Below are 20,502 nucleotides of genomic sequence, written 5' to 3' on the forward strand. Positions count from 1 at the left end.
TGATTACGTATTCTGATTTCGGTTAATGTACGATCTATTGTTTTCGTCTCTCGAAGGTGACTTGCATGATGTACAGTAATTAATCGTCTCTACTTCCTTGAACTCACACAAATAGCGACCGACATACCGCGAAGAACGCAGCCAACAATCACTAAAGAGGACATTTAAATTCTTTGATAGATTCTCCAATCAACCCGGGCGTCATGGCTAAATCCACCTCATCGACGTTTGAGGATAGACGACGAGGTTAGTCTGCTGTTTTCTTCGAATAAGCACAACGTCAATCGCGTACCTGCTTGCTAATCCATTTTCGACGTTTATCATTAGATGGTGTTTCTGACCTTATATTGGAGAAACTGTCCAAAACGAATACATTCGAGTGAGGCCAATCTCCTGCACATTCTGTCGTGATCGAGCTGAATAACAATACTGACTATATGTTCTGCCTTGATAGCTCTGACTGGCCGACATTACGTGAACATCTTCATCAATCACTGACATCCGCACTCCCCTTATTCCTATCAAGAGGACCTCCACGTCCTTATAGACCACCTGAATCACCGATCATTGGACCCGTACCTATCACAGTGGATTCGTTGAAACCTTCAACCGAAGAAGACGAGGAAGGGGGCAAACCACCTTCAGAATCCTTGTTACTTTCACCTTCTCAATCGACCTCAATTACAACCTCAGATTCGGCCTCGACTCCTGATAACTCAACACGAGCGACGACTGGAATAGGAGGTGAAGATGGAGCCGGTCTGAGATCGACAGAAGTTGAACCTTCAGCAACTCCAAGTTCAGGTAGATTAGAAAGTTTGATGACTTTAGATGATTTTCAACCTTCAACCAGCGGTGGTTTAGTCATACCGCCATTCCCTCCGCTAGATCGGAATAGACGAAGGTCAGATTCGACTCCCGGACCATCATATTCCGGAGGTCAGATAGTATCACCGAGATTAAACGGTATGCGAGGACAGAGAATAGTCACTATAGGACCGGCTGTTATGGATGATGAATACGATGAAGAGACGACTATCGGTGGGAAGATATTACCAGCTTGGATGGATCAGGAAGAGGGTCAAAAGGAATTAGACAGACTAGTGAACATACTAGAAGATATGGATTCGTGAGTTGTCATTCGGTCCAATACCATTTCACTCACGGTCTGATGCAGCCTGTCATATAATATCTTTTCGGCTCACTGATCTCAAATATCATGTTTAGACCACCTTTCACACTTCAACGCCTATCAGAACTTCTTCTTGACCCCACAAAACACCATACAACATTTGGAAAATTTCTACGTGCTATTGAAAAATCATTACTAGTAACTACATCGTGGACAATACCTTCATATGTTCCTCTTCCTATACCAACTTTCACATCTACTCCTCATTCTATAGGTGAAATATCCTCATCATCTGGATCTGGATCTGTGCATGCAGAGAATGGGTTTGATATCGAATCGACAATGCCACCCGGATCAACTACACCGATGTTTAGTCCTATACCATTCCTAAGTCAAACTCAGAATGATGATTTATCGCTTGGTGGTATAGAAGGTCTAACAAATGGGAATGCCAGTGGTCAAAGAAGTTTAGATGATGGTTTGATGTCTCCTTTGATGTTGAATGAAGATTCAATGTTTGGTGGTCCATCCTCTTCTTCCTCTTCATCATCTGTAAATAATCCAAGATCCCCGACTCCCGAACCTGAAGAAGCAGAACCTGAACCCGCTTCAAACGACATGTTTCAAGACGCCGATATAGAAAGAGAAGATGTAGAAATGACATCGACATCTTCTTCCAACGACAGTCAATCAAGATCAGTTGATACATCAAGTGATAATCAATATGAATCAATTGAACATTCGGATCCTGCACATCAATCATATCTAGGTAGAGTAGATGAACTAGATACTGGACCTATATCACTTTCTCCACCTATACATAATACAGATACTAAAGGAAATACAAGTCCAATCAAAAACAAAAACGGTACTCACGCACATGGACATGAAGATATGCAAGTACCTGTACCTGGAACGGGTGAAGGTGGGAATATGACTCCTCATGGTATGAGTGAAAAACCAGTTCCAATATCAAGTACAACTGTACTCAAACCCGATGAAGATTCGACTTTGGCTTCAACTTCGAGTAGGACAATAGCTTCTTTACCCAGAAGTGCAAGTGAGAAAAGTTTGAGAGATAGATTCGTTTCGGCAGGTTCTGACGCCGTTCCTGGTACTCAAGAAGACGAAATAAAGGGGGAAGATGAGATAGAAGAATAGGAGTCATCACCTTGGTCTGTGAGAGATGAAGAAGGGCGTTACTGTTAAAGGCTAATTCTTACAAAACAACGTAAGAAATCAATCGATCGATGATTCGCCGTCGAAGTGCAGGACGGCCTCTTCCATTAGTACATGTATCATCATAGTGCATGGCTCTTCGAATTGGATATCTGAAATGATGTACATTGTACAAACATAGTATAATTACATGAATTCCATTATGTGCTATGACAGTGAGACACTCTCATGTCTGGAATAGTTGTCTGATCGTTTTATTCGACTACTTCAACATTGACTCATTCGCTCCGTAAATTCATTCTGATATTCATCGATCACATAGACTACATTTGTTCGAGGTATAAGCTTCCCAGACTACTAAGTGTATCTCCAGAATAACAAGGATTATATACTCACCTCCTGCACCTTGTCCTGGCAAAGTAGCGAAAGCAGCTTTTGCAAATTCATCATCGCTTATATCTTTATACGGTTGATACGAGTTCCTTATCTCTTGTAGAAACGTATCGACTTGTTGAATTGGTATGAGTGAAATGACTGATCCACCCCATCCTCCACCTAATCGGTTCGGACATTTCAATTCAATCAAGAGGCCAAATTAGCTCGAACACTTTTGGGGCTTGGCGATGATTATTGTGGTGCGTGATCTTGTGGAACAAATCCAGTTCCAGTGACTCACCAGTCATGCGACTTCCCAAAGCTCCTTTTCGTAAAGAATTACTTTGTAACTCATCTACGAAAGGATGTGTACATTTATATATATCTCTCATACAATCATGACTTTGATTTAACAATTCACCCAACCTTGTGAATTGGGGATCGTACGAATCAGCGTTTATTTTTGCAGGCGACCCGTTTACATATGTAGTGAATGGACTTGAACAGCCATTCATCTTCGTTGATCCGTTAGTGTGTTTGTTGGTTTCGTTATGATCATGACATGAACCATTGACGTGATTCCTCATTCCGTTTTCATACAAGAGCGATTTGGTACACGTTGGTGTAGAGGAAAAGGAGGAAGACCCCGATGAGGAAGAAGCGATGTTACGACATGTTTGAGCGAAATCATATACTCTTATTGATTCAGTCAAAGTATGATAAAGTCTTTCGTATAGATGAAATCTATCGGTTCGAACTAATCAAGTGAGAGATGGAAATTGTTTAGCGTGTGATACCAACTTCGACTTTGGCATATCTCTGTCCATCCCTTCTTTCCTTGCGATGCAACCAAAAAGAAAAAAAAAAAACTGATATGGTGTGAAAGTAGATTGCACTCACTTTTTAAATAATGTAAATAAACATCGTCAAAATCTTGTTTACTCAATCCTGAACTTTGAATCATTTCACCTTCAGTCCAACCATTTTCTCTTCTCAAAAACTTAATTTCGTCCAAGGTATCCACTAATAACTTCCTATAATCAAGTTGTGAATTGAGGTTTCTTCCTTGTTTTCCTCCTGACCATAAATCCAAAGCTTCCCTCAACCATATCCTTTTTTTACCAGCCTTGCCACTCAGTCCCCAACGATGAAGTAATATCCTCGTAGCACATAATACCTCTACTACCCTTAAATTGTAATGTTCAGGTGCCGAGTCAGTCAAAGAATGAGGAGCGAGTGAATTCGTTATTACAACCGCTAAAGAAGGGGGCAAAGGTAAAGGAGTCGGAAGCAATCTTGGATGAAATTCAAGGTGAAGTAGAGAATGAGGTATTGAAAGGACTGAAGCTGATTGCTATTTTCGATATGAAAAGAAATTCAACATTTCTGATCAGTACTTTCGTTTCACTTGTCACGATAAAAAGTAAGAGTCAAGGAGAACAAAACAAGATTCACTCACGTCCATTCCACCTGTTCTTAATCCCATACGGTGTTCACTGGCTATAGATAAATTTATAACATCTTCTTTCGTTTTACCTTTTTCAAGGTTATTAGATATTATAAATGTGAGGACCGAAGCCACTACCATTGCTGCCGATGACTACGGAGAGTGCACGCAATCGTTAAATCAGGTTTCACACACAAACATGGACTGACAAAATCTTACAAGCCATACAGATCAGTGAAAGGAGACAGACTTACACTGAGTCCAGATCCAGGTGGTACATTCCCGTCAATCATAATATCCATACTATTTGGTCCAATCCCCTTTCCATTCCCTTTAGCCCAGCCATTTGGATATAACTCGGCTAAAGATTCTAGAATAGCAAACCTGACGTATTTATCCCATCCTTTCGCTGAATCCAAATCCACGTTCCAACCTCTATCACATCCCTTTGATGGATCATGGGTCAAAGTAAACGTTGAAGAATGATATTTATCGGAGACGTTTGATAAGTGAATTACGGGATTTACCGACGAAGAAGACGATGAGGATGATGATGCTGAAGATGAAGAGGCTGAGAATGAAGAGCTTTTTATTGGTGAGGTCGGACGTAAAGCAACTAGTATATCTTGTTCTATCGCAGCAGGTAACACTGGGAAAAGCGAATAATCAATATGTTCACCTAAGATGTTAACTCTTCCCGGAGCTCTAATTATATATTTCGGTTTTGACCCATAAGTCAATTCGAATTTGTTGATTAGTTTCGACCATCTCAGACTATGTCGTCGTAAACCCATCAGGAACAAATCAGTAATCCCGCATTGGTATCATGACACGACCAAACTGTCAAGAAGCCCTTGAGAACATTTAGGACTTACCGTTCTCGTTTGACAGAAGAAGAAGAAGGATAAATCTGATTTAGATCATTCCAAATGGGTATTGATGCTTTAGCCGCCATGATTCCGAGGTGGGAGTCAGTAACTTGTATTGATTGTAGTTTGTTTGTTGATTATTAGTCGTCAGGTCGAAAGTGAATGAATGGTGGAAAAAGTTGCAATTGTACATTAGATCATTAGGTCATTGATCTTCTCGCTCCGCATTGAGCTCATATTGTCATCGCTAATGTTCTCCCCTCGTCCCTCGTCCCTTGGTCCATTATGATCCCTGGTCCAATACCATATTTGAGTCATGTGCAACATGGTCTTCTCGCATGTCACTCGTCGTTGCTGCCTATTACTCGTGTTTTTTAGTGCATGATGGTTCTACGAGTTACTGCGGGAATGGTTCCCAATTTAACCGAAATATCCGGAGTTTGATTCCACTGTAAATTTGGGAATTCGGCCCGAATTACACCGGACATTTAAATGTTCAGCGGCAATCGCTTAAATGCTGGGATCATCGTTGTCTGTTCATGCGAGGACAGAAGAGCGACGAGGAGCGTATATGATATATATATATATATATGTATGTGTATCGCTTTGGGGGGAAAAGAACAGTTGTGTCACTCAATCATCTCACGTATCATACCCTATAGATAAATATCACAGATTCACGGGAGCCCTAGACCATCCTTCATTTTTTCCAAAGAATCATGCAAATCCTATTGACAGGTTCATCCGGTGTTGTAGGTAGTTACGTTTTGGGTTATCTATTAGAACAGGGACATGATGTAATAGCAGTGGACAGAATCCCATTAACAGAAAAAACATTATCAGAATTATCATCGATTTACCCAGATATATCATCGGGAACATCAGAACGTCTAAAACAACATATAATAGAATTAACATCTATTGAAGACGTTAAAGATCTATTCAATCAATATAAAGGATCAATCAACGGTGTAATTCATTTGGCTGCGATTCCAGATCCGTTAAAATTTGATGCAAGATTCACACATAATTCAAATGTTAATGCTTCTTTCAACGTTTTATATACAGCAGCTGAAAATGGTATTCAAAGGATAACTCAAGCTTCTTCTGTTAATTTTACTGGATTATCATATACCAGAAAAGATAAACAAATATTCGATAAAGTACCTATCACCGAAGATGAACCTAGTCATACTGTGAGTAAAATTTGGAAAATCAATCAATCACTCACTTATTCAATTATCCGATTCAATCGATCAATCAACCAGATCCTAGTTGGTTCAGAAAATGAGTTTCGTGTGCTGATTAAGTGTTCACAAACCGCCATTGGTAGGAAGATCCCTATGGTCTATCAAAGGTGTGAGTTGAGCTTTTCGTCGGATATCCTGGATGGGTCGAGCGAGTCACGTTTACTTTCGCTTACCAATTGAAACTTTCTGTAGGATATGCGAAATGCAAGCGACAGTTATATGTCGATTATTCCCCGTTCGAATAGCTTCCTTGAGATTCCATCATGTCCTTCCTACTTTATCCGAAGCAGAGAAATATGCAAGATACGTTGAATTATGGGCATGGACATCATCTTTATCAGCCGCACAAGCTTGTTTACAAGGAATAACTTCCGAAGGTTGGCAAGGTCATGAACCTTTTAATATCGTCGCTCCTGAGATAGCTTGGAAACGAGGTATATCAGAAGAATCAAATCATAATAATAGTGACAAGAACGATAACCGTAAAAATCAACAAGGTCAAAGTCAAGGTCAAAGTCAAGGTGAATCCGAATCTGGATGTGAATCTGAATTGAACACTTTGGATTTACTGGATATGGATAAAAGGTGGAATGGTAGAATAGGTCAAATAGATCATGATTGGTGGATCGACAACAAGAGGAATGGTTTTTGGGATTGCACAAAGGCGAACAAACTGTTAGGTTGGCAACATAATGTCTGATAACTTGGAGATACGATACCGACTTGGTGTGTTATCAACGAAAAAAAGCAAGAATGGAATTGTCAAAACTGGGGAATCATGTGGAAGAAATTGTGATTGTAACGATAAACAGTTTGTCTGTCCTGCTCCATAAATCCGATCAATGCAAACACACTTAGAGACTGTGCCTAATGACGCGAAACAGGTACTACGTATTTTTCCAGCAATATGAAGTGAAAGGTCAAATAGTTAGACCTTAGGAGCTTCATTGACATGAATATTGATAGACATAATTATAAATAATGACTATATGAACCTATGTCTTTTTCTCTTCTTTTCCCTTCTTTACTTGATACTAAATTTTCAATTACACTTATTACCAAAGTTACCGAAAACCAGACGATCGATATTTGAACTCATACTCAAAGGTATTTATGTTCTTTAAGCCACTGCATCATTGACATTGAAGAAAATGATTATCAGCGAATATTCTACAAGCGTCGAAATGGGAACTGTAAAGGGAGATTTTGGGGATAAACGTACCTCTTCAATATCTTGAGAATCTCTGTCAACCCAATCAGCAGCCGCTTGGATGGAATCCAATGTTTGCGCAACAGCAGACTTGTATTTTCGGATGTCTACGTTGGGTCATTAGGTAGTAGACATAAGTCATGGCATCTTTGGCGTATACACAACGCGACCAGACTCACCTTTGTCCTTGAAAAAGTCCTTGACCATCTTGAAATCTTCATGGGATGACAAAGATGCAAAAGCGCCTTTGACGAGATAGTTGACGCCATAGCCATCGGGATAACGTTTCATGAGCTGATTTCAGTGTCAGCAAAGTCTCTGTGATGTTTCTTGAGAAGTGTCTTTTCTTTGATAATGTCGACGAGCAACATTGTAAGGTTCTGAGCAAATTGGTGTGGAGATGAATAACACATACAGAATCGTATTCTCGAATGAAGTATTCAGCAAGACCTCGTCGAGCGTACTTGTTAGCAGAAAGACCAAACTAGAAGAGGAAGATTCATGTCAGCCCGGCTTAGCATGTGATCAATGTGAAATACTACGAGAATGTAGCATTACTCACGAAGAAGATGTATAAATCTTGGTCTTTGACACTCCCATCGCTCAACATTCTGAAAGTTCTGTCTAACGAAGTTGGATCTCTAGGTGAACATAGAGCGTACATTGCATCAACTTTAGTCGACGGGTTGGGTGGTTTGTTGTAGACTTGTAGCATCTTCTCATATTCTTTTGCGGTACCATGTTCAACCGCCATTCTGAATATTGATCTTTGAAGATCTGGCGCTATCTTGGAATCGTCATTTGATTCTAAGAAAGGCTGGAACCTGTCTTTAATCTCCTTCAACACCTCTTCGTCACCTGAAATAGCAGTTGAACCAATGACTAATTCTCTCAATTCTTTGATTTCAGGTAACTCATCTTTCTTATCTTCATATCCTAATTTTCCGATCAATGGTTTGAACAGATCGATTCTGAACTTATCGAATGCTTTTCTTGTTGATTCAGGTTGTTCCCACCATGCACCTGATAATCTTGATAAAGCAGAACCGATTTGTGACCAAGGTAAATATTCCTCTTCACCTCCTTTAGCGATTTCGTTGATCAGACTTAATGATCCTGATGTTTTGGCATATCCAGCTCGAGCGAGCGTAGCTGCATCTGAAAGGAGTCCTACTCGATCTTCAATCGTATATTTAGATGCTTCTTTACCTAATTTGACGAGTCGTTCAGGTTCGTATGAGACTCTGTAAACACCAACTGTTTGAGCGTTCAGCTTGAATGAATCGTTTCCTTTCAAATCGTATGTCGCAGATCGTTCTTGAAGAGTGGCTTTGTGATCTACATCGACTTTACCATTGTTCAAAGTAGCAACTTCCAATGGAACATACCAAAGTGTTTCGTCTTCTTCAGGTTTGACATCACCAGTTGATAAGAATCGATTTTGAGTGACCTTGATTTTTCCATCGCCAGTTTCTTCTACCTTAATAACTGGGAACCCAACTTTCAAAGTCCAATTGGCCATGATTTTAGCTACGTCTAAACCTGAAGCTTCGGAAATCCCAGCCCAAAGATCTTTAGTTTCAGCATTACCGTAAATGTGTTTTTTGAGGTAAATTGAGACACCTTTGAGGAAAGTTGGTTCACCAACTACACTAGCCAACATCCGGAGTACTGAAGCGCCTTTGGAGTATGAGATAGCATCGAAGATTTGGGCGATTTGGTTGGAATCGGGACAATCAACTTCGATCGGATGGGAGGATCTCTGTGAATCAAGATCAAGTGCACTTTGTAAATGAGTTTTGAGGAATTCAGATCTAGGTTTCCATTCAGGCCAAATTCTATCCAAGATCACTAATTCTCCCATCAGAGTAGCGAAAGCTTCGTTCAACCAGAGGTTATCCCACCATTTCATAGTGACAATATCACCGAACCACATGTGAGCAAGCTCGTGACATTGAACTACGGCAACTCGTTTCTTAGCGGAAAGAGGAGATTTCTCGGGATCATAAAGATAAGCAGTAGTACGACCGGTGATCAAACCCCAATTCTCCATAGCACCAGCATCGAAATCATGAGCGACTAAAGTGTCCAGTTTTGGCAGAGCGTAAGGGATATCGAAAATCTCCTCGTAAACTGGTAAAGCCCATTTCTTGATGTCCAAAGCGAATTGAGCTTGTTTGATTTGATCCTTGGTTGCGTAGATCTTGAGTGGCACTGTTTTACCAGTGAGTTTGGAGTGATGAGCGGATTCAAGAGAAACGAACTCTCCAGAAGCATAGGCCACAAGATAGGTAGACATGAGTGGAGATGTTTCGTATTTGGTGATCTTCCATCCTTGCTCGCTGGACTCGGTCTTTCCCTCTGTTTTACCTTCGGTTTGTCCTTCGGTCTTTCCCTCGGTCTTGCCGACGGAGACAGAGCCGCCAAGCAGAGAACCAAGTTCATAGTTGTCGTTGAAGACATTATCAATGGAAGCGTTTGAGGGTGCTTTCCAAGGCTTCTCTGAGATTTGCGGCATGTTACTGAGTGAGGTGTTCTTCTCTCGAGCGATCATGGAAATGGAGAATTTGGATTTTACAAGAGGTTCGTCCCAGCACCTGTAAGATATTGAATTTAGCCCGTGGTGATCGAAGAATGTACTCTTTCCTCCTGAACGATAGGAAGCGGCACTCACGGGAAAGCCTTTCTCGCTTCAGTGGCTTCGAATTGAGTGAGACCGTAACTATTTGAGTGAGAAGGTAGTTGAGTATCTGTGCTTCGCTGTTCCGACGCGACGCTTTTGAGACAAGTAAAAAAACGAAAAAAATAGCTTACATTGGTTTTTTCCCATTCTCATCAGAATCACCTTCACTTCTATAGTAACCGTGCATTGCAGATTTCAATTCAGCTTCAAACCTAACGAAAAGTTTCGTTGATTTTTGACCTTGTTTCAATCCACCTCCTGGTAAGCTTGATAAATCTAGAGTTGCGACATCGTTCTCTTTGTTATGTTTCAATGATGAGAGGGGAAGAGTGAGGTTTGAAGTGGTTTTCAAATCAGAAGACGAAATGGCTAAGTGAGTAACGGTGAGTGTATCATGTAAGTGGAATGAAATCGAAGGTGAATCTTCATTGATATCAATATGAATGAATGCTTCTCCGGAGAAAGTAGGTGGGGAAGCTATCAAGTCGGTTTTAACGGCGATCTCATATAACTAGAATGAGGATCCGTTTTTTCGTTAGCAACAGAAAGTACGGATCGATAAAATATTGATGTCACCAGTCCTTGCATGTTCAAGAAGAAATGTACACGATCACCCTATTTCCTTGATCTTTGGGGATGGAACGAAGAGAGGAGGACGACTTACACTGGGATAAACATTGGTAGGGAGTCTGTGACCTTCTTGCTCTGGAGCAGATGTAGCTCCTCCTGGAATAGCGTTTGACATTATACTATCGTCAATATGAGAATGTGTGCAGAGGCAAAGGTTTCTTCTGGCTATGTGATTTCGTCCCCTTTCTCGACTTATCGAATTGCTATCTCGTCTGAAAGACTGGTGTTGGGATTGGGATGGAAGTATCTAAGCTCATACGAATGATGTTCAGCTTGCATTCTGTCGTAAGTAATCAACGAGTCGATGATAACTTACAGAAGTCCTCGAACCGATTTGAGCACTCAAAGAAAGGTTTCTGATAGGTGTTGTTGTTGTTGAAAGAGAAAGTTTACTAAATTTCAATTGTTTGACAAGAGGATATCTGATTATACCTCTGCTGAGCATTGAATACAGTAAGCGGCTAAAGTCAATCTGAAAGTTCTCAACACGATGAGATTGAGATGGACAGATGTAGAGATGTCTAGCAGTAAAGTGGGAGGATCTCATGAGGCGGCTATCGACACGTAACAACTGTACTACCACTACTACTACAGTGAACCTCCACATGATCGAAATGGTGAGTGAAATCCGGTAATACCACCTCATGGGTCAATACCCGGCGCCTATTATGTAAGTTATCTTTAGGCGCTTTCTATCATTCATTTGAATATCATACATCCTTCTTCATAATTTCACTTCTTCTACTTTATATATGTATGTATAGGATTGTTTTCATCTGATAACACGCTAAGCTGAAGGACAAGGAGAGACGAGACATAATGAGAGGATAATACAGATGAATGCCTAAAAAGATGAGTAGTAATATTACATGATGTTGAATCTGAGTGAGATGAGATGAGACGGGGTGAGAGGCAAGAGTCATGGAGATCGTATTTAACGATGAGTCACACTTGGTGTTCTGATAAGAGTGAGGAACTGTTGTAAGACAGCAAATGATTAGCAAATGTCCCATTTATCGTTAACAAGAAGGTTACTCACCTCTTCCCTTGTCTTTTGTTGTGATCTAAAACAACCCAACATTGTACTAGTGACAGTTGTCGCTCCTGGTTTTTGTACACCCCGCATCGACATGCACATATGTCTATCATCGAGCATATGATTAGTCATGATGTCCAGCCTATTATAGAAGAGTAAACTCACGAAGCTTCCATGACCACTGCAACACCTCTGGGTCTTATAGCTTCTTCGACAGCCAAAGCGACTTGTTTAGTTAAACGTTCTTGGACTTGCAATCTTCTTGAAAAGGTTTCGGCTATTCTAGCTAATTTGGATAATCCCAATACGAGTTTGTTTGGTATATATCCGATCGATATCTACAATCGTAATCGTCATGTTAGCAAAACTACAGCGTCCCTTGGTCAAATGACCATGATGAAGTAATGATATTGTCATCTCCTTGAACATGAGGGATTCTCACTCACTTTACCCGTGAAGGGTACCATGTGATGTTCACATAAACTGAAAACCTCGATATCTCTGACGATAACCATTTCATCATGATCTTCAGCGAAAACAGCATCATTTATGACATCGACTAATCTTTCCTCGTAACCTTTCGTCATCCACATTAAAGCTTTCGCGTATCTTTCGGGGGTCCTTTGCAGACCCTCTCGATCAGGATCTTCTCCTATACATTCTAATACTGTTCTGATGGCACTTGAAAGTAATTGAAGATTGGCTGTCTTTTCTGCCGGTGAAGAATGTAGTCGTAAATGGGTTGATTTGGCTGAGTCGGGTAATCAGAATGGCGTCAGCGGATTGTATTGTTTGGAAAGACAGAAGCACTTGTTCAATGGGAAATCTAGCTTGACTAGATGGACTCACCGGGCCACCCTAGTCCTTCCTCATCGGCGATACCTCTACCTTCTTCACTTCCAGCTTGAGTAGCTACTACACCTCTGGCAGCTTCTATCAAACCTTGTTGATCTAATTCTTCTCTCACTTCACTTCTTAGCTCCTCCATGGTCTTACCGTCAGGCCTGTGATCACCATCATCGTCATCTCTATCTCTTTGACTATAACCATATTGTTGACCACCTGAAGTGGGGAAAGGATACGCGAGATTACTTTGATGAGAACTTGCTTGTGAGTGAGTTGGAGTTGTTGATCCTGATGTGGGTCTAAATCCATAACCTTCTCTTGGTGTACGAGCGTAATTTGGTGGTTGTACTTGTTTCTGAAAGCTGACTCTTCCGGTCGACGGAACTGGACTACTTAACCCTTGATTGGCAGGCCATGGTTTAGTAGCAGAACCTGAAGTTGAATTTGGGTTTGGATTCGATGAACCTGGAGCGCCTGGTAATCCAGCACTTAGAGTAGATGTTTGAGTAGGTGGTGATCTTGCATTACCGTGCATTCTACCTCTTTCCCAAGATCCAGTTGAAGATTCGGACAATAAAGAAAGGTTGTTCAAATTGGCAGTGGGAATAGGTCGAGATGATGTTGGAGCTGGAACGGGAGCAGGGGCAGAAGATTTACGAGGCGACGTGGGTATTTCAGTTGATGACATTGTTATGTTGTGATTGTTCGTCTAGGAATGTAAACAATAGAAACAAGCTAAGTGAGTATATGAACGGCGTTACTCGCTGACTGACCATGCTCGGATCTTCGGACATGGGCTCAAAGGGCACTAAGATGTGGTGGAACAGGGGTGATGCCATCACACTTTATCGAATCGATTGCATGTGCATGATAATAGGACTGAAAAGATGAGAATGATATCAGGCTGAATGGTATTCATCCCGGATAAAAACGTGACAAAGGGATTCTAAAGTGTAAAGAGTGTCGACAGTATCGGAGTTAAGTTTTTACAAGGGGATATCTCCTATAGGCAGATGAAAGGTTGTTGAAGTGCCACACCTCAGTCCACCTCCTGTATCTTTTCCACCGTAGCGCGGAATCCACCACCCCCAACAACACCCTGGGCTCTCTCACTCACTGGCTTTTGCCTGTCTCACCGTACAGTGTTACCCAGGATTCCACCCTCTCCACTGTCACTCTCTCAGCGTACTGCATCTCCACGCAAACTTCGAGGTAATTAATCAATTTGAACAACTTTTGTAAAAGCTTCTGTTCTTTTTCTTCATCCTTCAAGTAGAAAAAAAACATCTTAAAAATGGTGAGTGATAGTCCAAATCGACATGGCATAGGTATAGGTATGGGAGCGTTCCGACACAATAGCAAGGAAAAATCTTCAGACGACGGAATATGCCTGTTGGATGGGGATGCTGGAGCTGGAATCATGGATGGCCTCTGGTGGGATGGGAATGTGAGGAACACGAAGACATATCAGGACTGCACTTGAGACGAGAATCGACTACGACGCTGGAGAGGAATGGGATGTAAGGGATATAATTCATCCACCGATGAGGACATACACGAAGGAGAGGAAGCACTGCCATGTGATATCGTGATAATGGAATATTGCGGAAAGAACCCTATCGACATATCCACTGTTTATCAACAAACCGTTTCGTTCCGCTCATACCGTCAAGATAATCAATGCTCTTGCTGAAACCCATACCTATGCCTATCATCACCGCATACACTCCATACAAACTTTACTAATGTTTCATTCATGAATAGACCAAACGAACAAAGAAGGTCGGTGTCACCGGTAAATACGGTACTCGTTATGGTGCCTCTTTGAGGAAGACGTGAGTTGTTTTTCTATTATGACAGGTCAGGTATACACGGTCATCGATCTCTATCTGTATCCGTCAATCGTCGCTGTGAGGGTTGTTGTGAGAATAAAAGCTGATAATCTGTGTTCGTTTTCTATAGCGTCAAGAAGATGGAAATCACTCAACACGCTCGATACGCTTGTCCTTCATGCGGAAAGGTGGGTTTACCAGTTGGACATTAAGTCATAGAGGAAGAGAAGTGAAAGCTGATGAAATGTGATTTCTATCTATCTCTTGATTTTCTTCAATTCCATCATTCCAATCATATTGCAACTTTACAACATCTTCATCACTACATCACTACATCTCTCACTCAACATTCCTCGCTATCGCTTGAACTCGATTTTTCGTTTCTGATCTTGAAGAACGCCGTCAAGAGAACCGCTGTCGGTATCTGGAAGTGTAAAGGATGCAACAAGCAATACGCTGGAGGTGCTTACACCTTCGGTACTCCTTCCGCTGCTACCGTACGATCAACCATCAGACGATTAAGAGAAGTTGCCGACTCATAGAGAGGGAAATTTATTTGATTTTGATATCATACGAAATTGGAACCTTTTTTTTTCTATAGGAGAGGTGATCGCCTCAGAATGGGAAGATTGAGATGTATTGCATAGCCGACTGAATATCGCGGATTTGGGATAGCACGCTCAATGATTCGTACCAATGATCTGCACAACAATATCAGATTGGAGGTATCAAGTATCATCCATCCATTCATTCGATTCTTGAACGTTTGTCAGATTTGCTCTTTGATAGACATATCTGTCTGATTGACATATCGCATGGCAAGCTTACTGCTGCACAATGACTCCAGGTGTCATCCGATACTCTTCTCTTGCTTGACTGGAGGAACGAATTTACACCTACTTCCCTGTTCTTTCCTCACAACGCTCTTTCTTGTCTGTCCATTCATCACGTTCGAACACGATGAAGATATGTGTATTGCATTTACCGATTATGCGGCCTGTGTTTCGAAAGGATACACTGACATGGTCTGATATTCTGTTCACATAGTATACTCGGCTACACAACAGAGAGTCATGTCAGTTTTTGGCGAGGTAATTCGAATAAAAATTCAGTAGATACTGATCTCCCTATACATCAGTAATTTACGTATAATCGGAAAAGCAAACTAGAGATGCAGGAGTCGATTGAATATGTGTGAATGCTGAAGATACAAGAATGCTGCAAATGCCAATACTGGTGTGTATAGAATACATGCATGAAATCCAGGTTGTTTATCACGAATTTTCGATCTTTACCTAGAAGAGGAGAATTCATATATCTCCTTATCTCTCTCGCTTTTTCTATCTATGTGGAAAGGTATGAAGTTTCAGCTTATGGTACATATAATTCAGCCTTTCACGGCTTGGTCTTCTTATTCGAATTGAATTTGGACTTGGACTTGAACTTGAATTTGGACTTGAAGGAGTTATGACATTCATCATAACCGTGATCATGATCCAACCATTATCGTTATTGCCATTGCTATACAAGCCAATGAGACGTAAGGCGATAGCCTTTCACCTATTCGGGCGCATTTGAAGAACATGCCAAGGAATCTGTATTGGATAGCAGCGCCGTCAGTGACTGAGGTTCATCATGAAAGGGAAGTGGGACCTTGAATATGATTTGCTTCCACAGCGAGAAGGAGTAGATCAAGAAGCAAACCCCATGTCGCTGGACCATACCCCCCTCGCAGGAAGCCATATGACAAGATCACATATGAACTCACCCTTCTCTATTTCGATCCACTAATCCAGGTGCAGTACCTCTTATATACGTACACGTACATATCAGCAGAAGGAGGACTAGGAGCAGAGATTGGAAATTGAATAATGCGGACTACATTATTGATATCAGCTATCATTTCGACGTAGACTCGATCTCATGCAGTCGTAGCAAGAGAGCATGAACACGTTTGCTTTACATCATTGCGAAACGAGATGAGGAAAGTCAGGCAGACGTACCATGATGTCAGATTGTCAAAAATGGTTCAAACCTTGCTCGTGACAATTATGCCTCTCGTGTACGCCTGTGAATGAGGTATGACTTTTAGTGAGTTGTACTTTGACTATTTGATCGCAATTTCCTGAATACTGGCAAAAGAAGAGGTGGCGAGTTGTCGTTCAATTCCTTTCTTTCTTTCGTTACTTGGTCTTGTCTGTCAACAACATTGTTACTGGAGACACGTCGAAAAGGTCAAGAAAGCCCAAAAAGGATGATGACACGCTTGAACAGTGCAGTTGTAATTAGCGGTAATCACCGATATCCTATTTCAATCGAAACGTTGACATAAGCGCGACTGGTTATTCTTATTCGATCATTCAGAAATGCCTCTTCGTCCGTAATTGTGTATGTTAAAGGTAACAGCATGGTACTTCCTTGCTAACGTTCATCACGCCGATAGCGATCACAGTGTCAAGGTGCAAGATGGTATCTTCGTCCTCATCTTCGTCTTCATCAAAGAATCCCAAAAAGAGTTCGTCAAGCTCCAAGAGCTCTTCTTCCGCCATCAATAATGGGATTCCTTCTGCCCCAACGAGGAAAATGAGTAGTATGAGTTCTGTAAGTTCCCTCTGTTTTCTGATATACATCATAACAATTAGCTTATATACGTCTGAACATAGTTCCAACCTACATTGAACTTCAAAGCTACTCCCAAACCTGTCACTTCGTCCGTACAATCACAATCTTCCACTCCAACCTCGTCAACGTCAACCTCCACTTCTGCCTCATCTAGCTCGTCCAGTACATCAAGAGCTGAAGAAGATCGGAAACTCATGCCACCGCCCCCTCCAGGAGTGAAAGCTAAATCTGTACAGTCGCCGTCGAGCGATCCGAAGGGTAAGAAGAGGGAGATTATCGTGATTGACGATGATGACGACGAAGAAGAAGCAAGGCGCTTCCAGCCAGATTCAGTCGAAGGTGAGCTGGTATTTATTGTTATAACGATCACAGCTTATACTTTGATTCAGCTGATACGGCTCAAATGTGGACCGAGCTGTATGCTCCCAATAATGAGGTGAGCTTTGGCGAGGCTGAAGTGGATTGTGTATAGCTCACTGACCTCGATTTGCATTCAGAATGAATTAGCACCTGGTAAAGCGCGTATAACAAAAGTCAAAAATTGGTTACATGAATCACTATTTGGATATCCCTTTGATTCTCCTCCGCCTCCAAGAGGATTTAATGTAGATAAATTGAGAAAGTACAAAGTGAGTTAAATGCTAATTCGACGTAAACCGTTAGCTGGAAACCTGATTATACCGAAAATAGAGAATTCTGTTCCTTACTGGACCTGCAGGTACGGGTAAAACAACGACGATGAGATTGTTGTGCGAGAGTCTAGGTGTAGAAGTTATGGAATGGGGTGAAGGTGTTAAAGAATGGAGTCTAGGTGGTGGTATCGGTAGGTACGATTTCATTAATCCGTCCACAATGTTGTCAGGTAGCTGATGGAAAACGCAAACGAACGTATAGATAGGGAATCATCTATATCGAAATTCAATACATTCATTTCTCGACATTCGTTTCCTTCATTATCCATGTCCACTCAATCGACATCAACTCAATCTTCACCTTCTTTAACAGCAAGTAAACCAAGATTGATCTTATTAACTTCTTTACCTAACCTCTCGCATCAATCCACAAGAGAATCATTCCATTCTTCGCTTCTCACTTTTTGCCAAACCTTTACAAGTCTCAGCTGTCCAATGGTGATAGTGCATAGTGATGCTGGATCAGGAGGAAGAGCAGAAGAAAGTTGGATGGAACGCGAAAGGGGTGGTAGGGAAGGAGCTCTGGAAGTTTTAGGAAGAGATGTAAGGGATGGTCCGTGGTGTCAGGAAATCGAGTGAGCTATCGGTCCACTGTTCTCTTTTGTCGAGTAGTCAGATAGCTAACAAGAGGTTAACCCAGCTTCTTACCACTCGCTCCAACTTTTCTCAATAAAGCTCTAATGAGAGTGTTGCAAACTGCTATTCCGAAAGCTGTAAATAGACCCTCGCATTCAACTGTGCAATTAATCGCTCTTTCATCAAACGGAGATCTCAGATCAGCTATAAATTCTTTGCAGCTATTATGTCAAGGAAGGAAAGAAGTCAAGGGCAAAAAGCGCAAAATACGGGATGGCGAAGAAGAAGATGCGGATATTGAACTTGGGCCTAAAAAGAGAGGTTCTGGAAAGGGAAGCAGAGGTGGTAAAGGAGCGAAATTGGATGTCAGTAAAGATCTGAGAGCTGTGTGAGTCTCATCTTCAGCTAGTGGGACAGCAGAACGTCACTGATATGTCTTGATCTGTAATGTCAGACTCGACGCTGTGACGAGAAAAGAACAGTCATTGAACCTGTTTCATGCTCTTGGCAAAGTGTTCTATAACAAACGTGAGCTCGGAGACGAGTAACTACTGTAATCCAAGCTCATCAAGCACTCTAACAACAGGCCTTGATGATCCTAAAATCGAGGATGAAGATGAGGAACTCTTACAGCGCATTCGACGATTGCCGCCGGACGAACCACTGCCACCTCATTTACGAGAGTTCAAGAGGCGCAAATCTCTAGTTCAAATGGAGGTCAGTTATTGCGTCCACGATCCCTTTTCATTGGAAAATACCTGATCCCTGACTTCTAGGCGTTCATTCCTACGATTCCTGTTGATGCTTCTTCATTCGCTCTCTGGATTCATCAATCATTCCCTAATTATTGTCAGGAGATTGAACAGGTCTCTCTCGGATTGGACGAGCTCTGCGCTGCTGATATCATGAGAACAGATGATGATATTGTGAGTCAGCTGTGGGAAATGTGAGGTAGTTCTCAAGCTGACCTCCATCTGACTTTTCTCAGTGGCAATCCAGCACACAAGCAATCTCTTACGCTCTGCATCTAACAGTCAGAGGGACATTGATGGCGCTACCAAGTCCTGTTCCAAGGTAAGTTAGCGGAGGACCGCTTGTTTCTTCGTTGCTCATGTGTTCTTTACAATATAGGAAATCACAAAAAGTCACTAAACCCCAATTCTTCGAATCGTTTCGACTTGAGCGAGATAACACTTCCGCATTGGATCATGTAGCAGGATATATCACGAAGAAAGGTGTTATGGCAAGTGATACATACGCTGACGGCGGTTCCCGTGACGATTCGGAAGATGGATTAGGTGTTTGGGGAGGGATGGTAAATAAGAGGGTTCTGGCGGGAGAGTTGGTACCTATGATGGTAAAATTGCAGACTTTAAGCAGGAGTGAGTGTATCCTTCAACGTCGAACTCGGTGGAAGTATGAGTGAGTGGTAAATGATTCTCTGGGCTAACAGTCTGATCGTACTCAGAACCCTTTTTACCTTCTTCTGCTCAGCCACTGAGTTTGCCACCATATAACGCTTTTTCAGATTCAAGGGGTATAGCAGAATTGACAGCAAAAGATGAACCTGAACAAGACGAATATGACTCGACGGCAGGAGGTGGTGATGATGGATTAGGTAGTATATCTTCTACACAAGCATGGGATGATGACGATACTTTGATCATCACCGAAAACGGTGAAGGAAGAGATGCGAAAGCGAAAGACGAGGAAGACTGGTTAATGAATGATGATATTGATGATTGGGATTAAAAGAATGGTTTGTTTGTATGTATCATCAGATGTTGTATGTATTATCAAAAGCATTGCATGTACAGGTAACTTGAATGCTATCACGCCAAAATAAGAACAGACTTCTCTGTCTTCATGCTCTTCATCACCATTCCAAGGCCACTGTAATCCTGTGAGAATGGAAACTGCCTCACGCTTCGGATTTGAGCGAAGCTGGCAGGCATCCGCTATGTCATCAAGTTATGATGATCCGGATTTCCGCTTCCGCCGAATAACGTTCTACACATGGTGATTTTGATGAATGGGATATTGTACTCGTCTGCAAGTCAGAATGCAGGGAATTCCAGACTGGAATTCGACAGTAAGACGGCAACGACCATGAGGATGGAGAT

General features: G+C 41.7%; 8 protein-coding genes across 8 annotated transcripts; 4 read left to right on the top strand and 4 right to left on the bottom strand.

Annotated features, from left to right (window-relative positions):
• Positions 1 to 203: 203 nt before the first annotated feature.
• On the top strand, positions 204 to 2,293 carry IL334_004296 (uncharacterized protein; the record flags this gene model as incomplete). The annotated part of the gene is made up of 4 exons (XM_062936015.1): positions 204 to 246; positions 328 to 379; positions 455 to 1,129; positions 1,228 to 2,293. 4 exons carry the CDS (start codon positions 204 to 206, stop codon positions 2,291 to 2,293), a joined length of 1,836 nt encoding a protein of 611 aa, XP_062792066.1.
• Positions 2,294 to 2,578: 285 nt separating this feature from the next.
• On the bottom strand, positions 2,579 to 5,088 carry IL334_004297 (uncharacterized protein; the record flags this gene model as incomplete). Its single annotated transcript, XM_062936016.1, has 7 exons — positions 2,579 to 2,634; positions 2,708 to 2,866; positions 2,988 to 3,443; positions 3,587 to 4,040; positions 4,146 to 4,286; positions 4,388 to 4,907; positions 5,009 to 5,088. The coding sequence occupies 7 exons, from the start codon at positions 5,086 to 5,088 to the stop codon at positions 2,579 to 2,581; spliced, it is 1,866 nt and encodes a 621-aa protein (XP_062792067.1).
• Positions 5,089 to 5,721: 633 nt separating this feature from the next.
• IL334_004298 (uncharacterized protein) lies at positions 5,722 to 6,952 on the top strand (the record flags this gene model as incomplete). Its single annotated transcript, XM_062936017.1, has 3 exons — positions 5,722 to 6,198; positions 6,336 to 6,361; positions 6,445 to 6,952. 3 exons carry the CDS (start codon positions 5,722 to 5,724, stop codon positions 6,950 to 6,952), a joined length of 1,011 nt encoding a protein of 336 aa, XP_062792068.1.
• A 401-nt stretch (positions 6,953 to 7,353) lies between these two features.
• IL334_004299 (uncharacterized protein) lies at positions 7,354 to 10,890 on the bottom strand (the record flags this gene model as incomplete). The annotated part of the gene is made up of 8 exons (XM_062936018.1): positions 7,354 to 7,380; positions 7,475 to 7,569; positions 7,642 to 7,756; positions 7,878 to 7,946; positions 8,025 to 10,059; positions 10,137 to 10,184; positions 10,277 to 10,656; positions 10,810 to 10,890. The coding sequence occupies 8 exons, from the start codon at positions 10,888 to 10,890 to the stop codon at positions 7,354 to 7,356; spliced, it is 2,850 nt and encodes a 949-aa protein (XP_062792069.1).
• Positions 10,891 to 11,709: 819 nt separating this feature from the next.
• On the bottom strand, positions 11,710 to 13,345 carry IL334_004300 (GTP cyclohydrolase I; the record flags this gene model as incomplete). Its single annotated transcript, XM_062936019.1, has 5 exons — positions 11,710 to 11,751; positions 11,815 to 11,917; positions 11,977 to 12,149; positions 12,258 to 12,562; positions 12,661 to 13,345. 5 exons carry the CDS (start codon positions 13,343 to 13,345, stop codon positions 11,710 to 11,712), a joined length of 1,308 nt encoding a protein of 435 aa, XP_062792070.1.
• A 606-nt stretch (positions 13,346 to 13,951) lies between these two features.
• IL334_004301 (60S ribosomal protein L37a) lies at positions 13,952 to 15,031 on the top strand (the record flags this gene model as incomplete). The annotated part of the gene is made up of 4 exons (XM_062936020.1): positions 13,952 to 14,104; positions 14,422 to 14,492; positions 14,620 to 14,677; positions 14,885 to 15,031. 4 exons carry the CDS (start codon positions 13,952 to 13,954, stop codon positions 15,029 to 15,031), a joined length of 429 nt encoding a protein of 142 aa, XP_062792071.1.
• Positions 15,032 to 15,978: 947 nt separating this feature from the next.
• IL334_004302 (uncharacterized protein) lies at positions 15,979 to 16,495 on the bottom strand (the record flags this gene model as incomplete). The annotated part of the gene is made up of 3 exons (XM_062936021.1): positions 15,979 to 16,084; positions 16,258 to 16,367; positions 16,493 to 16,495. The coding sequence occupies 3 exons, from the start codon at positions 16,493 to 16,495 to the stop codon at positions 15,979 to 15,981; spliced, it is 219 nt and encodes a 72-aa protein (XP_062792072.1).
• A 460-nt stretch (positions 16,496 to 16,955) lies between these two features.
• Positions 16,956 to 20,131, top strand: IL334_004303 (uncharacterized protein; the record flags this gene model as incomplete). Its single annotated transcript, XM_062936022.1, has 13 exons — positions 16,956 to 17,090; positions 17,153 to 17,450; positions 17,501 to 17,547; positions 17,609 to 17,740; positions 17,802 to 17,934; positions 18,006 to 18,378; positions 18,444 to 18,767; positions 18,834 to 18,907; positions 18,966 to 19,096; positions 19,156 to 19,305; positions 19,368 to 19,453; positions 19,511 to 19,761; positions 19,848 to 20,131. The coding sequence occupies 13 exons, from the start codon at positions 16,956 to 16,958 to the stop codon at positions 20,129 to 20,131; spliced, it is 2,418 nt and encodes an 805-aa protein (XP_062792073.1).
• Between the last annotated feature and the right edge of the window lie 371 nt (positions 20,132 to 20,502).

This window comes from Kwoniella shivajii, chromosome 5, assembly GCF_035658355.1.
Source record: "Kwoniella shivajii chromosome 5, complete sequence".
Taxonomy (NCBI): domain Eukaryota; kingdom Fungi; phylum Basidiomycota; class Tremellomycetes; order Tremellales; family Cryptococcaceae; genus Kwoniella; species Kwoniella shivajii.